This window comes from Colossoma macropomum, unplaced genomic scaffold (genome assembly GCF_904425465.1).
Source record: "Colossoma macropomum unplaced genomic scaffold, Colossoma_macropomum, whole genome shotgun sequence".
In the NCBI taxonomy this organism is placed as follows: Eukaryota; Metazoa; Chordata; class Actinopteri; order Characiformes; family Serrasalmidae; genus Colossoma; species Colossoma macropomum.
In genome coordinates this window covers 20125374-20141933 of record NW_023494804.1, presented here as the reverse complement: position 1 = coordinate 20141933, position 16560 = coordinate 20125374, and the positions used below count along the sequence as shown (strand labels likewise).

At 40.6% G+C, this 16560-nt stretch overlaps 1 protein-coding gene across 1 annotated transcript in view; it reads left to right on the top strand.

Annotated features, from left to right (window-relative positions):
- The window catches only part of si:ch211-127i16.2 (amine oxidase [flavin-containing] A), a 78292-nt gene that overhangs the window by 9114 nt on the left and 52618 nt on the right, over window positions 1–16560 (top strand). Inside the window, 1 exon segment of the mRNA XM_036594604.1 lies at window positions 8073–8157. Within this exon segment, the coding sequence (XP_036450497.1) occupies window positions 8073–8157 (85 nt within the window).

Genomic DNA, 16560 nt, shown 5'->3' with positions numbered 1-16560 from the left:
TCTGATGCCTGAGACATTGTTTTATGACAGTTTTGAAAACAGCTTTTGACATGTATTAAAATCTAATCATGGTGGAGCCTTGATTTTGCAGACTTACCACTATTTTATCATCAACATCACATATAAAAATACAGAAGATGCGTGTAGGTTCACTGGTGGTTTTGGGTAGTAAATAAAATTTCTTTTTATGTGTTGTAGACATTATGACCCCTGGTTCCTATCACCACCACTGTAAAGAAACCTGACTCAGTAACTTTCTCTGGAATGGCGCATTTCACATTAAACCACTCTGAATGACTTTATTTATATTGAATAGATAGAGTAATGCAAAAAATTTTGAAAAGTTGGTGGAATTCTCCTTTAAAGGGAAAAATATTTTGATGTAGCATGAACATTGTTAGTTTACATAAAGTCATATGCAAAAGTTTTGGCACCCTTGTCAAATTACGTTTTGTACATTTTCTAAGTGAAAATAGGTCCATATCCTCTACAAAGAACACACTTTTGCACATTTAATGTGTTTAATCCATTGAAAAAGAAAATAAAACATAAAATGACATCCTGTGCAAAAGTTATTGCACATTTAATATCTGTTTTTTTCCCCATATATTAAACTTTTTTTGTTTGAAAAATTACATCTCTAAGTGTGTTCCAGAGGATGAATTGACCCAATTAGCCTCACCCATTCATGCTGAAGGTATGAAGACTCAGGCGCATTGCAGGGCAGCCAATCAGAACACAGGTCATGTACATATATCAGATAGCGGTAGGCTAGCAGGCATATTCTGAGCAAACGCCGCCCAACAGGACACAAATCACATTGCCTCGCAAGATATTTCATTTTCCTTCTCCGTCTCTTGCAGCCATCACCAAAATTGATGTAGATTACAGCAGTCCTGTTTTGAACTTGAAGATAAAGGAACAGTGCCAAGTCGAACTTCATTTTAGCAGTTATTGTAATTACTGTGCGGCCAATTCGAACAGGACCAAAGGAGTTCCAGGTTCAGCGAATAATGCAATGTAATTTGCACTGGAATTATTTCTTAGCAGACTTCTACAGAGGGCAGATTCATATTGGACTAAAATCACAGATCTCATCGATAATCATGCAAATTTTAGCCAGCTCGAATAGGCCTGTAAAGGCACAGTAACTAAAACAACATGTTTAATTGGAAGGAATAAATAAAGGTAGGAAAATGGTCATGAAAAAATTAATGACCGTTTTTGGTACACAATCAATGTAAGTGGACCTCAAGAGAAAAATAAAACCAAAAACACAAGAAAAATATAGACCCTTTGAGAACCAGAGCTGCTGTAGTAAAACCGGACATTTTCTAGGCCTTCAGTTCAGTTATACATTCTCTCTCACGTCTGTGTTTACACATACATTCTTATTTGGGTGACAGAAATATTGCTGCAGACCGCAGTGCTTACAATCATTAAACGTTTTAATTGGCCAACTCGGAGGCTGCTGTATTACACCACACCCGCTGAAGATTTGGTGAAACGAAATCTTTTTGTGAGCTTTTAAATCACTTTAATGAATAGGCCTAAGCCTCGAACGTTACGAAGCCACTCTCACTGTGCGAGAGAATATCCATTAGACTGCTTAATGGTCTCTGCTGAGTTACATCACCGGCTCTGAGCAGAGCGAGGCTTTAGTTTTTTCTCTTTCTCTGCCCGGCTGAGCTGTAACAGGCCATTGTCTTCTTCCATAATAAGGCAGCCAGCAGGTGAAGATGGCCCTTCGGCACTGACCTGTGACCAGCGTTTCTAGATGAAGGTTGGACTTGTGTTCGAGGAAGCTGTTCTCAGAACAGTGTTAAAAGTGGCCTTCAGTCTTCTCTGTATGCCAGAAGCTAGCCTGCTCTTCAGTTCAGTTCAGCTTTACTGTCATTATATCGGGATATAATGAAAGGTTTTCTCTGGTGCAACATGTATGATACACACAGCAATACAGCAGACAGCAAAGGAGACACAGCACTAAATAAAAGATTGAAGTGCAGTACAGTGACAAACAATACAGGACAGTGTAGTATAAATCGGACAGTACGGTCAGAGCATTACTGTAAGAAGTATTATGTGGACAGCAAATATAAAGAATTTTTAGAAACATATAGTGTACAGAAAGGCAGAGGGGGTAGAAGCTACAGGTGCACAGATTAATTTTTAGGGCCAATTTTAATTTCTTTTTCAGCCAAATTGGCTGATTTTTTTTGGCTGACTTTAGTTTTTTTAAATGTGCTGTGTACGATTCTGGAGAGTGATTGTTGATACATGAACTCAACAGCAAATTAAATACACTCCTTCCTTCAGTGCTCTTTCAGAAGCTCCACCCCCAGATTCATGGACGCACATTGCTAGGCAAACAATGCCTTTTTAGATCTTTGTGGCCATAAAACCCTTTGCAAACATTGTACAGACAAATGCTATTACATAACCTTAGCGCGAACAACGACGCAGTAAGTAATGTAGCTAACGTTAGGCTGTGGGTTAGCAAGCTGTCGCTACAATTGCTGCTGTGAAACTGACCAGTTGCTGTCACAAACATTCGCAAATGGGACAAAAAATAGGTTAACGTTATCCACTTGTCAAGCAGGAGCAACATCCTCATCCCTTTCATGCATTTCAACACTCAGTGTCGGCTACTTTTTTGCCAGCTTCTGGTTCAGATTTTCTCGTTTCACCTTAAAAGGTGTAGCAGTTAATACTACATTTCGGTGCATCAGCTTATTGTTCAAATTTTCCTGTTTCAGCTTAAGTGGTGTAAGCACAGTGCTGTGTGGCCGGTCACTGTCTAGGGAGGGCAAAACAAAACGTGGGGAGGGCCAGCGTTTGCACAGGGCGGGACTAACATGCACGTGTGGAACAGCTATGAAAACAGGAAACATAGAAGCTTAGATTACAACACACACAGAGAGGGGCTGTGACCTTATTCACTTCTCAAAGTCACAATGTAAACTAGAACCAACTTGGGTTGGAGGTGGGGCAAAAAATAAATAAATAAATAAATATGGTCTTAAAGCTGTCGAGGGTAAATAAATGTGCTCCTTTAAGAATTATATTTTTCTTTAGCAAAGCAGATGATTTGACTATTTATGTCTTTGGTACAATGATATTTGTAGAACTTGCTTGCTGCTCCAGTCAGCAGCACAAATACTGTATGTGTGAATGACCACTGAGTGTGAGCTGTAATAGTCACGCGGCTGTGCTGCCTGCACCGAGCTGTGCGAATCATCTATAAATCATATCACTCATGAGTACTCTTATTGGGTCTCATTCACCAAGAGCTTCCTAAGAGTATTCTTAAATGTGTTCTTAAGAAAGATCCTAAGAAAAAGTCTACGTCAGATTCATGACGTGTTTTTAAACCACAGAACTGCTCACACCGTTGTGCTCTTAAGTGTGTGTAGATTCTGTCACCAATAAGAAAACATTGGTGAATGTCAGAGTCTTTGTGAAAACTGCCCAAGTGGGTTTTAAGAAATTTCTTCTTAGGAACGGTTGGTGAATGAGGCCTATTGTTCTTTTGAAATGAGTGTTTTCATTAACAGTCATCAGTGGTGCCTTACAGGAATCTATTTTTTAATCAAATCTTTTTTATTAAAGATTTTCAGCATATACAAAGTACAAACAGTACCAATCCTCTGAGCTCACCCACTCCACCCACCCCTCAGATGTGCATCAATTAAATAAAGCCTGACATATTAAAATTTTATATAAAAGCAAAGATACATAGTATGATATGACAAGACGATTCTTGTCAAGATATGACATGCATTTTAGTCCACTTTCAGGTTTAGAATGGCCATCGTCACCACCGCACTCTTCTGCTGCTTCTCTCTTACTGCCTGTCTTAGACGCACCCCACAGGTATATAAAATCCACCCACACTGGACTTTTAAACCAGCTGAATTTGTTGGGAAAACTGCGAATCTGGCAACTCTGCGTGATGGAGAAAGAACCCGTGAGTGAAACATGCTCATGCAGAAAAGCACAGTTTCTCGGGCTGCCGTAGCGAACCTGCATGCTTAGAAACCTTGACTATAGCATCTGCTTTCAGACTGTTCTGTGCAGTTTGACCACCATGGCTTTGTCCCGAGATTTGGTTTTGGGAAGCGGATGATGTAATACACCCCGGAAGTTGCAATAACAGCTGTTGTTGTATTTATGAATGTTTTCAACACTAGTTGAATGCAAAAAATGTGGGTTCTCCCTGGTCAAATTGCAAGTTTTGTTGATTTTAGTGTAAATAAGTGAACACATCCTCTACAGTGTTGACTTGTGGAGTCATTATAGAAGTTATTGAGAAATAAACTAGACAGAGTTGTGCGCTTTTGAGGAGAAGGTTAGATTTATTTCAAGATGTCTTCATACAGAGATGTTCACAGGTCACCGCTTGCTTCCTTCTCCCACAGAAAGGCAGGAGCAAACACTGATTGTACAGAGTGTTATCATCCTCAACTGGCCCAAACAATTTCCCCACCGCTAAGTATCAAGGTTGTTTACCTGTGATAGAGAGACATAGAAAAGTACAGAACATTCTAAGATGACCAAAAAGGATCAGGCCCTTAGGGACAGATTGACTATTCTGATACTTAACCACAATCCAACAAGAGAGAACACACTTTTGGACATTCTAATGCACAATTACTGTTTATTTGCTAAATGTAACATATTGGAAAAAATAAAACATAAAATGTGATCTTAGAAAATTCTATAAGAATAAGAAAATACTTTATTTTAATAACTGCACAGAAAAAATATGTCCATTATTTTGGCTTCATTTTATTTTTTGCACTATTATTACTTTTTATTAAAACTGCAACAAGATGATAAAAAAAAACACTTATCAAGTTGCTGATCCTACCCAATCTGGCAACCTGATGTGGTGCTGAGCAGCCTTGACGTGTGTGTGTATAAGATAATAGAATGATTGCAACAGGCTCAGGCTAAGCATTAGCATGGCTATAAGCTAGGTTAGGCATAGCAGGCATGTTACTGCACATTACATTCACAGTGGATGTTAGCAGTGCTTTGGCGGCTTTTTCCCAGAAGACTCATCCGTGGTTTTGAGGTCAAACAGAAAGGCTCCCCCTCGTCTCCAGAGAAGCGTTGGAGGGACCGCAGGGTGTGTTTCAGAAACAGCCCTCCAGAGACTACTGCCCACCCAAGCATACTAATGCCCCCACTACCGCAACCTGCCTGCATTCTGAGCAGACAACTAGATGCTCACGAGAGATAGAAAGTGAGGCTGCGTTCACATTACAGGGTTGAAGTGGCACAAATCTGATTTGTTACCTAAATATGACACAGATCTGATAATGTCAGCACTGTGTGAACACAAAAATCTGATCTTTTCAAATCAGGTCAGAGACACTTTCATATGTGCTGCTAGAACTGCTACATGTGTGATATGATATGAGACCATTGAGACTGTATTGTCAAGTCAAAGTTGCTTTTCTGTGTGTTTTTTTCATATATCACACGTCCTAGCACTTTCACTGTACGGTGCAAAAGTCAGAGACCACCCTTTATTTTTTATTTTCTAGTCAAATCTGCCTGTAAGTACAAGTTATGCATTTTTCAGGAGATTTTATCAGAAAAACGCACTCCTAACATGACCACCAAAACTGTGCCCATCAGATAAACAGCACTTAAAGCTTTCATCTTTGAGAGAGAGGAGAAAATCAAGCTTCAGATCTGAAAAAAATCCACAGGTGTTTCTGTCCATCCTTCCACTGTGAGACGACAACTCAGTGTTATGGGTGTGAAAGGATGTGTAGCTGTTCAAGAAGCTCTTACTGAGAGAAGGAAACAGACACATCAAACAAAGAAGCTGAACAATGGACTGACCGCTGCGTCCAGATCTCAACCTTACTGAATGTGTTTGGATGGTGAGAAGCAGAAAATGCAAAATCAACTTCTTAGACTGAACTTTGAAAGTGTAGAAAAAATGTTGAAAAGAATGAAAGCTGTACTAAATGGGCTGAATACTAAAAATATAATATTTAGTTGTTGAGGCTTCTGTGTAATAAAAATAGCAAAGTAAAATGTTTTCTGTTTTGTTTTCTGACACTGAAAATTCAGAAACTTGTACTTAATGGCAGTTTTGACTAGAAATTAAATGAATTGTGGTCTGTAACTCCACAGTACTGTGTATATCACTGTCATCATCCAGTGTGGGTGGTGTGTCTGCAGAGGATTTTTTGATGTACATATGTAGTTTCTTCTGTTTACACTATGGGTAGGCGATATTGCAAAAATATAACATCATAATGTTTACTTTTTCAGAGGCTTGTGAACAAATTGGAACAGACAAAATGCACCAGCAAAGTAGTGCCACATTTAAAAAGGCTCTGAAAAACAACTTTGAGTACAGAGATTGTTTTGCATATGTTGTATTAAAAAAATCAACTACTTAAGAAGGAGCAGGAAATCAAACAATCTGTTAAAAAAATAAATGAATAAAATAAGAAAATGGCACATTGAGCATCAGCTGTCTATAACTGATCGAAATCCGCATCCATGCAGTCGTTCGGTGTTTTAGAAGTACCGATGATATCCATCACATATTCAGTAAAGCATATTGTGGCGCAAATTATAATAAGTATAACACATAGTTATATTGCCCTCTCCTCCTTCACTGTAATGATAGATAAAGGTCAATTACAAATACAAATATGAACCACCAAGCAGAAAGAGTGTAGAGAGTAAACTGTAAAAGAGCATTTGAACTAATGTGAACGTTAACCTCTAAAAGTGTTATTAATAGACATCAAACAAATGTTACTCACTGCCGCCCTCTAAAGGTGTTACTGACAAATGCCGAATAAACAAACGTTACTCACCGCTGCCCTCTAAAAGTGTTATTGACCAACACCAAATAAACAAACGTTACTCTACGCCGCCCTCTAAAAGTGTTATTGACCAACACCAAATAAACAAACATTACTCACCGCCGCCCTCTAAAGGTATTATCAACATACGCCATATAAACAAACGTTACTCACCGCCACCCTCTAAATGTCTTATTGACAAACGCCAAATAAACAAACGTTACTCATCGCTGCCCTCTAAAGGTGTTATTGACAAATGCCAAATAAACAAACGTTACTCATCGCTGCCCTCTAAAGGTATTATCAACAAACGCCATATAAACAAACATTACTCACCGCCGCCCTCTAAAGATCTTATTGACAAACGGCAAATAAACAAACGTTACTCACCGCTGCCCTCTAAAGATCTTATTGACAAACGCCAAATAAACAAACGTTACTCACCGCTGCCCTCTAAAGGTATTATCAACAAATGCCATGTAAACAAATGTTTCTCACCACCGCCCTCTAAATGTCTTATTGACAAACGCCAAATAAACAAACATTATTCACCGCTGCCCTCTAAAGATCTTATTAACAAACACCAAATAAACAAATGTTACTCACTGCTGCCCTCTAATGGTGTATTAACAAACACCAAACAGACAAACAATACTTACTGCCGCCCTCTAAAGATGTTATTAACAAGCATCACATAAACAAATGTTACTCAGCGCTGCCCTTTAGAGGTGTTCTAACAGATACTAAATAAAAAAAAAACATTACTTACCACCGGCATCTACAAACAGCAAATAAATATACTTTACTCATCACTGGCCCCTAATGGTGTTATTAACAAACATCTAATAAGCAAACATTACTCACTGCCGCCCTCTAAAGGTGTCAGAAGTTAAAACTTTTGTGAATTCTGTGACAGAATTTATGTTCTGTCACATTAACATTTATTGTGACTTAAACACATGATTGTGAAAGCTAACAACTGATAAAATTTATTGCTATCAGTTTAAACAGTTATGATCAGGTGAATGTGTAATAATTGTGACAGGCCTAGTGAATGTAGCCAAAGAGAGAGAGATTTCTCCACTTGGATTCTATGCGAGTCTTCAGAAAGCTCCTCTTGGCTGCAGTGTGTCTCTCGTGGTGTTTGTATTCATATGCAGTTTTCTGAGTGTGTGTTCCGAACGCCTCACAGAGTTAAGACTTTGTGTGTGTGTGTGTGTTTCCTCCTCGCAGCGTGAAGACAGTGTGGAAGTGAGGACCGCTGTCAGTGCGATCACCTGCAAGGCCGTCATCGTTACATGCCCCCCTCATATGGCAGGTGAGTGAGTGTGTGCGTTTTGTGGGTGAATACACTTCATAAAACTCCTCTCTGCTGCAGTGACGCAGAACAGCTGTCAATCACACAGCCCAAGGCGGTCTCCTGGCTCGTTGACGGCCCACCCCCTGGGCAGCTGATTGGCTGCTGTGGCGTAGGCAGCAGCTTGAGGGCATTCAGGACAATTTAACCCCCAGAACCCCTGATTATTCATTTTTTAAAGCAATACTCCAGCATTTATTAACGTTATCGCTCCCTGAGGTGTTTGTAGTATTCAGTCAGTTACCACAAATCATTTTGGTGCATTTCCCTGTGCTGAAACATCTGCGCATTGTCTTCTATTGTAAGTGTGTTTTTTGAGTATGTGTGTTTTCTGTTCTTTTTTGTTCTGCACTGAATTTGTTGTCTTTAGTAATTGACCATATGCTGACAGACATGAGAAGATGCTGCTGTAGAACGTTTTGAAGCCAGACAAGACATTAGTGCTGGAGCAGAACTTGGATTAGACATTATTAGGAAACACGGCAGTTTACTTTAGTGCATCTTAAGCTGTGGGCAGCACACTTACAGGCATTTTAATCGTCCAACTTGATAGCCATTGCAATAGATGCAGTTTGTCTCTCATTCACAATACCATTGTGAGTCAGCTCAAGCCTACAGGCACAGTGCAATTATCAAAAGAAAAAGTTGTTTATTTTCTGTCCAGTCATATCGGCCATGAATTAACTTCTTAAAATCCCAGGCTGATTCCATACTAAGGCTTATTACTCAGTAGCTGCAAGGATTTCAGTGCAAACTAGCTGAGCTATTCTGAAGTTATAGGAGTGTGTAATAAAACTTTGGGTCTGCCAGTGGGCCCTGGCCATATAAGAGGTTAATGGACATTATTTATTTATTTAACAGAAAACATATTTAATAGAAAATTACACAGAAGAGTCAACAACTAAATGTAATATACATTTTATGGTATATAGTTTGTCCACTCTTTATTTTTATTACAGCTTCTATTCTTTTCAGTAGACTCACTTTCAGTTTCTCCAAAAAATCTGCAGGGATATTTTTCCACACCTCCAAAGTTCAGTCTTAGAAAATGGTTTAGCATTTTCTGCTTTTTACAATCCAAGTATTTAAACACATTCACTGATGTTGAAGTCTGGACTCTGGGGTGGTCAGTCCATTGTTCAGCTTCTTTGTTTGATGTGTCTGTCTCTTCTCGTGAGGCTTCTTGACAGCCACACATCCTTTCAGACCCATAGCGCTGAGTTGTCTTCTCACAGTGGAAGGATGGACAGAAACACCTGTGGATGTTTTCAGATCTGAAGCCGCTTGAATCATTTTTTGTATTCAGGTTTTTGGAAACTCCTGTTTTTTAACTTGACTTCCACCGTCCTCATGCACATGGATTATCTTGCATATAATCTCCTCCAAAATATCCTGAAAAATAGATAACTTAATGGCATTTTTGCCTTGAAGATAAATAAATGAAGTTTGACCTTTTGCACACCACTGTTTAGTAGTAAGAGTAGAGTAATTAGAGTGTGGTCCTGCAGGCGGGTCCTTCAGAGTTTATAGGGTTAACGAGGCAGTGTGTGAATTATTCCGAGTGACGGAGCTTTGGGAAACAGCCTCTAAATCAGAGGCGAGCTGACGTCTGACAGCGAGCCTTAAAAACCGCAGGCGCTGCCGGGACTCAGACACCTGTCCAAATGCGTTCGGGGATAAATAATGGAGGCAGCGTTGCTCAGAGTCATCCACGTGACTCGTCCCCCTTTCACATGCGGGCATCCTATGAAGTGCCAGTTTTGCCATCAATTGAAATCACATAGCTGCAGAGTGAATCGTGCAAGAAAGCACAAAGAGGCTTCGTTCTAAATGTGTACAGTACACACACACAAGCACACACACGCCAGATGTCTTCGCTGGCTCCAGGCAGCCGTGCATCTCATCCTTTTGAACCCTTCCAGTTTATTAGCAATGCTGTTTTGTTGATTCGGCTCAATTTCACTAATTCTTCAGAAGAGAAAGTGCTCTTTCATCATGCCCGAGCCTCCGAACGCTACACTTCAGATGTTCTCGAGAGATAATCTCTTTGTTTTCAGCATTTCTATCCTGCTGGAGGAGGCACGGCTGCGTATCCTCAAGCTAAGAGGAGACATGCATGGCGTTAATGATATTAGTCCTGCACTGCAATGAACAGCAGCCAAAAAAACAAATTACAGCTTACTGCTGTTTTCACACATTCAGACATCTTTTTGTTGTGTGTTTTTTGCTTAATTTTCTCCCACCTGCTATCTGGGTCCTCACTTATCACACAATGACTACGAACCTTGGAGTGTGAGGGCTAACACGTGCTTCCTCGCAGACACGTGTAGCTAGTTACTGCATCTTTCCAAAACTAATGCTTGTGCAACATCATAGGACAGCTGAAAGCACTTGGGCAGCATTGTTTACCCAATTATGGAGAGCCTGCGCTGCCTGGACGCCCTGCCTTCTTTTGAAATTTCTATTTTCTTGCTGTTTCTTTTCAATTAAATGCGAACCGATATTTGGTTAACGTAAACATGTGCTAATCCTTTGGGTATATTTAGCTTTAACCTTCAGCTTCATGTTCATCAAAGTGTCTTCTTTGGCAGGAAGAACAGACCCCCAGAGTAAACAACGAGAGACGTTTATGCCCTGCCGTATAAATTAAAAACTGAATACTTTCAAAGTAAGTCATTTTTATGCATAGTTCAAACACATACTGTAGATACTACAGTTATCATGCTGATATTTGCTAGTTACAATTGAAAGTACCACATTTGACAAATCAGATTTCACTTGTGCAATTTGATCCATATATACAGTCATACACTATATGGACAAAGGTATTGGGACACCTACACATTACACCTACAGGAGCTTTTATGACATCCCATTCTAAATCCATAGGCATTAATATGGAGTTGGTCCCTCTTTTGCCACTTTAACAGCTTTCACTCTTCTGAGAAGCTTTCTACATGATTTTGGAGTGTGTCTGTGGGAATTTTAGCCCATTCATCCAGAAGAGCAAATGTGAGGTCAGGCACTGATGCTGGGCCAGAGGGCATGGCTCACAATCTCTGTTCTAGTTCATCCCAAAGGTGTTTGATGAGGTTGAGGTCAGGGCTCTGTGTGGGCCAGTCAAGTTCTTCCACACCAAACTCACCCAGCCATGCCTTTATAGAGCTTGCTTGTGCACTGGGGCTCAGTCACGCTGGAACAGAAAAGGGCCTTCCTCAAACTGTTCCAACACTTGTCCAAAATGTCTTGGTCTGCTGAAACATTAAGATTTACTTCATTGGAAGTAAGGGGTCTAGGCCAACCATTGAAAAGCAGCCCCATATCATTATCCCTCCTCCACCAAACTTTACAGTCGGCACACTGCAGTCAGGCAAGTGAGGTACTGCCGGCATTCATGAAACCCAGACTCGTCCATCAGATTGGCAGATAGAGAAGCGTGATTTGTTTCCACTGCTCCAGAGTCCAGTGGCAATGTGCTTTACACCACTGCATCTGACACTTGGCATTGCGCATTTTGATCTTAGGTTTGTGTGTAGCTGCTCAGTTATGGAAACCCATTTTTTGAAGCTCCTGATTCACAGTTCTTTTGCAGATGTTGCTTCCAGAGGCAATTTAGAACTCTAGTAAGTGATTCAACAGAGGATAGGCACTGTGTGCTTCAGCACTCAGCAGCCCCACTCTGTGAGTTTACAGTTGACAGGGGCAGATCTAGCAGGACAGAAATTTCACAAACTGACTTGTGGCAGAGGTGGCATCCTATGACAGTGCCAAAGTGTTTGATCATTGAGCTCATCAGTACGACCCATTCTACTGCCAATGTTTATTGAGACTGCAAGGCTGTGTGCTTAATTTTATCCACCTGTTAGTAATGTGTGTGGAGGAAACACAAGTCAAATTGGTTTAAACAGCACAGAATTGAATTAATTATATTTGCATAGATTTACCAGACTTTTTTCGTGACCCTCAGCCTGTTACACTTTGCAGGTTGAACCTTTGCATTCACTCCTCATTTGGCTGAAGGGTTCATGGATAGTAGGTACTGGAAATATAATTTAAGTGTCATTTATAGCAGAAATCAGTAGATTGTTTGTATAAAAAATGATTAATCTTGCTCAAATATTTAAAAATATATTTTGCAAAGACCAAAATGAATTTGGATGTGCATTGCATCTTCCCAGTACAGAGTGGATCTTTAATGATTACTGTTTTAATGGGCTAATGCTAAGTCCTTAAGAGCTGATGCAATCTGTACAAATAACATTTCAGTCAAGTTTATGCTAATTTATGCAAAGCGAGTGTGCTTACTCTTCACTGTGCATGCCCCCATTGTCACTGTGACATCAAATGCACTTATATCAGCAAGGTGGGTCTTTCCATTTGGGAGTTCTGACTATGACTGTTCAGTTGTGCATTTTCAATTCAGAGGTCGTATATTCCTGAGTTCCAAGCACAGTGGAACGCAGCATGAACCATCCTTCCACTTTGTAGCTTCTTCCGTGTTACATCTCGTCTTGGCTGTCCCAGGCTCCGGAGCTCTCAGGTTCACCTTCTGATCCATCCATCTTTTATAATGATGAGCATCTGCTTCTCCTCTCCTCCCCCCACTTCTCTATCATTCATGAACTGCTCAGTCTGACTCTGTATTAGTTAAGGCATCCCTTGTTTGCCGAAGCCACATTCTGAGTGTGTTTGCTCTGTCTGCAGCCAATGAACATGAGCGCTCTCTGTTTATTTGTTTCATATTCTAAATGTTTTAATTCAGACTGTGTAATTTTCTCAGCTCGTGTCGTGTTCATGCTCAAATGTTTACAAAGTTAATGCTCAGCAAATGGCTGTAAAACGAAGTCACTATAACGGTCACATCCTGGCGTCTTCTAGCAGCGGCCTAAATTTGGTGCGGATGTGTGTGGTGCAGAGGCTGTGTGTGAGTTGATAGGAACAGGCAGGAGATATGTGTGTAGGCAGTTTCCTCGCTCTCTTTGAGGAGTGTGTTCTTGTAGAAATCTAGCTGCTGTGATGTTTATGTGTGGGTGAGCTAGATTTCTAGGTTTGGTGAAGCACATGTGGGTGATTAGGTAGGCAGTTGTGTGTGTGCGTGTATATGTGTGTGTGTGCGTGTATGTTGATGCCTTGAATTGTGGGCTAATTTTTTATGTACATATCTGCTGATGCTGATAAACAGTGTAGAAATTGGGACTATACCTACCTGGAATAAGCTAGTAGTATACCATAAACAACAAAATAAAGAAACTAAACTAAACAAAATTAAACAAAATCAAGTCAGTACGTCTCAGTATCTGTAGAGGCCTCCTTCAGCAGTGAATCAGTCACGATCAAGAGGAGGTTTTAGGGCAATCCAGTATTAGGATCAATCCCAGTCAGGGAAAGGTCTCAGAACAACACAGTGATTGGGGACCAATCATAGTGAGAAGGAAATCTCAAAACAAATGCCAGAGTGATTAGGATCAATCACAGTCAAGGGCAGATCTCCAAACAAAAGCTCAGTGATTAGGATCAATCACGGTGAGGAGGAGATCTCAGGACAAATGACATGTTAATCAGGACCAATCAGTCAGGGGGAGGTCTTAAAACAAATGACACAGTATTCAGAACCAATCACAATTGGGGGGTCTCAGAACAATGCAGTCATTAGCAACAGTTATAGTCAGAGGGAGGTCTCAGAACAAACAGTGTGGCGATTAGGACCAATCACAGTCAGGGGGAGGTCTCAGAACAAACACTGTGGCGATTAGGACCAATCACAGTCAGGGGGAGGTCTCAGAACAAACAATGTAGTGATTAGGTCCAATCACAGTGAGGAGGAGATCTCAAGACAAATTACATGTTAATCAGGACCAATCAGTCAGGGGGAGGTCTCCAAGCAACGCAGTAATCAGAAGCAATCACAGTTGGGGGCGGGGGCGTCTCAGAACAACACAGTCATTAGCAGCAGTAATAGTCAGGGGAGGTCTCAGAACAAATGTTGTGGTGATTAGGACCAATCACAGTCAGAAGGAGGTCTCAGAACAAACACTGTGGTGATTAGGACCAATCGCAGTCGGGGGGGGGCTCAGAACAAACGGTTGGTGATTAGGACTAATCACAGTCAAAGAGAGGTCTCAGAAGAAATTATGTGGGGATTAGGACCAATCACAGTGAGGAGGAGATCTCAAGACAAATTACATGTTAATCAGGACCAATCAGTCAGGGGGAGGTCTTAAAACAAATGACACAGTATTCAGAACCAATCACAATTGGGGGGTCTCAGAACAATGCAGTCATTAGCAACAGTTATAGTCAGAGGGAGGTCTCAGAACAAACAGTGTGGCGATTAGGACCAATCACAGTCAGGGGGAGGTCTCAGAACAAACACTGTGGCGATTAGGACCAATCACAGTCAGGGGGAGGTCTCAGAACAAACAATGTAGTGATTAGGTCCAATCACAGTGAGGAGGAGATCTCAAGACAAATTACATGTTAATCAGGACCAATCAGTCAGGGGGAGGTCTCCAAGCAACGCAGTAATCAGAAGCAATCACAGTTGGGGGCGGGGGCGGTCTCAGAACAACACAGTCATTAGCAGCAGTAATAGTCAGGGGAGGTCTCAGAACAAATGTTGTGGTGATTAGGACCAATCACAGTCAGAAGGAGGTCTCAGAACAAACACTGTGGTGATTAGGACCAATCGCAGTCGGGGGGGGGCTCAGAACAAACGGTTGGTGATTAGGACTAATCACAGTCAAAGAGAGGTCTCAGAAGAAATTATGTGGGGATTAGGACCAATCACAGTGAGGAGGAGATCTCAAGACAAATTACATGTTAATCAGGACCAATCAGTCAGGGGGACGTCTCCAAGCAACGCAGTAATCAGAACCAGTCACAGTGGGGACAGAACAACACAGTCATAGGACCAATCACATTCAGGGAGAGGTCTCAGAAGAAATGGTGTACTGATTAGGACCAATCACAGTCAAGAGGAGGTCTCAGAACGAATGAAATGTGACTGAACACAGTAATAAAATACTGACAATCAAATAATACACCAAATCTATTATAATTGATCCTAATATTCCTAAATCAATGTCGTTGAAGCACCATCTTCAGATCGATGCATGACGATGCATCAATGCATTTTTACACCCTTTAAGTTGTAGCTGTGTGGTAGCTGGCTGCCAGCCGAGCGTCTCACTGCTGCCCGACCTCTCGGCTTCGGTGACAGAGCATCGCTAATGACAGCCAGTGAGAGTGGTGGCAATCTGCCCCACCAAAATGCCACTTAGAGTTTTTACTTAAAGCCCTGTTTATGCTGTAAGAGGACAGGTATGCAATGCATTAGCATCCATTTCCCTGCCACAGCCTGTTTTTAATGAGTTTTCGTCACCCGCAGAAGTTTGAGCGGATATGAAATCAATATTAAGCCTGAAAGGCCTTACTTTAAATTATTGGGCCAGTTTTCTGGCCACAGATTAAGCCAAGACCTGGAGACGGGGATTTTTCAGTGCACACATCTTACTGATAGTGTTTTTTAATGCTTACTCCTTAAAAGCATGAGTGTCACCAAGCATTCGTACATGCCATGAGCCTTTAGTGATCCAGCACTTATATCTGACACACAGGCTGGTACTGTAAAAAGTATACCACTGTTCAAAGGTTTGCAGTCAATTGTATTAATAGTTTTTGTAATGTTATATTTAGTAATTAGTTTCAGTAGATTAAAATATTACAAACTAGACACCAAAAGATCATTTTAGATGCTGTGTTCAACATTTCAAGTATTCCAGGATCATCAAGAAGCTATTGAATGAAATTTCATATACTGAAATAGTTTATTTTAGATTTTTATCAATTTATTTTCCTCGAAACTTAAACACCAGTTTTCTAATACAAGATATTGTGTGTGTTCTGGATTTTAACATTTGAAGCAATCGAAAAAGACTGAAAATAGCTAAATAGAGAAATAATGCCGAAAAAATGTTGTGTAAAATATTTACCCTGTATTTTAACATTGTTTCACCTTAATAAAGTGCTTTTGCTATTTTACCGGCTTTTCCTCAGTGGAAAAACTAAGCCATCTTGTTAATAATGCTTTAATAACATGTCATTAACATTTTAATTTGTTAATGCAAAAAAGTATTAATGGCAACATTAACACATTTTCCTGGCCTTTTTCGAGCCTTCAAACTACTTGTAGCAGTGCAGGCTAAAGCCCAGCTGCAGCACAATGTATATTGCTGTGATAGAATCCATGACTGTAGCCAACCTTCAGCAGACTAAGCTGGACAGAGCTTGCAGGACACATGTCAATAAATCAACCACCAGAAAACTGACCAAAGCAACAGCTTGGTGGAGCTCCAGTTTCCCTTG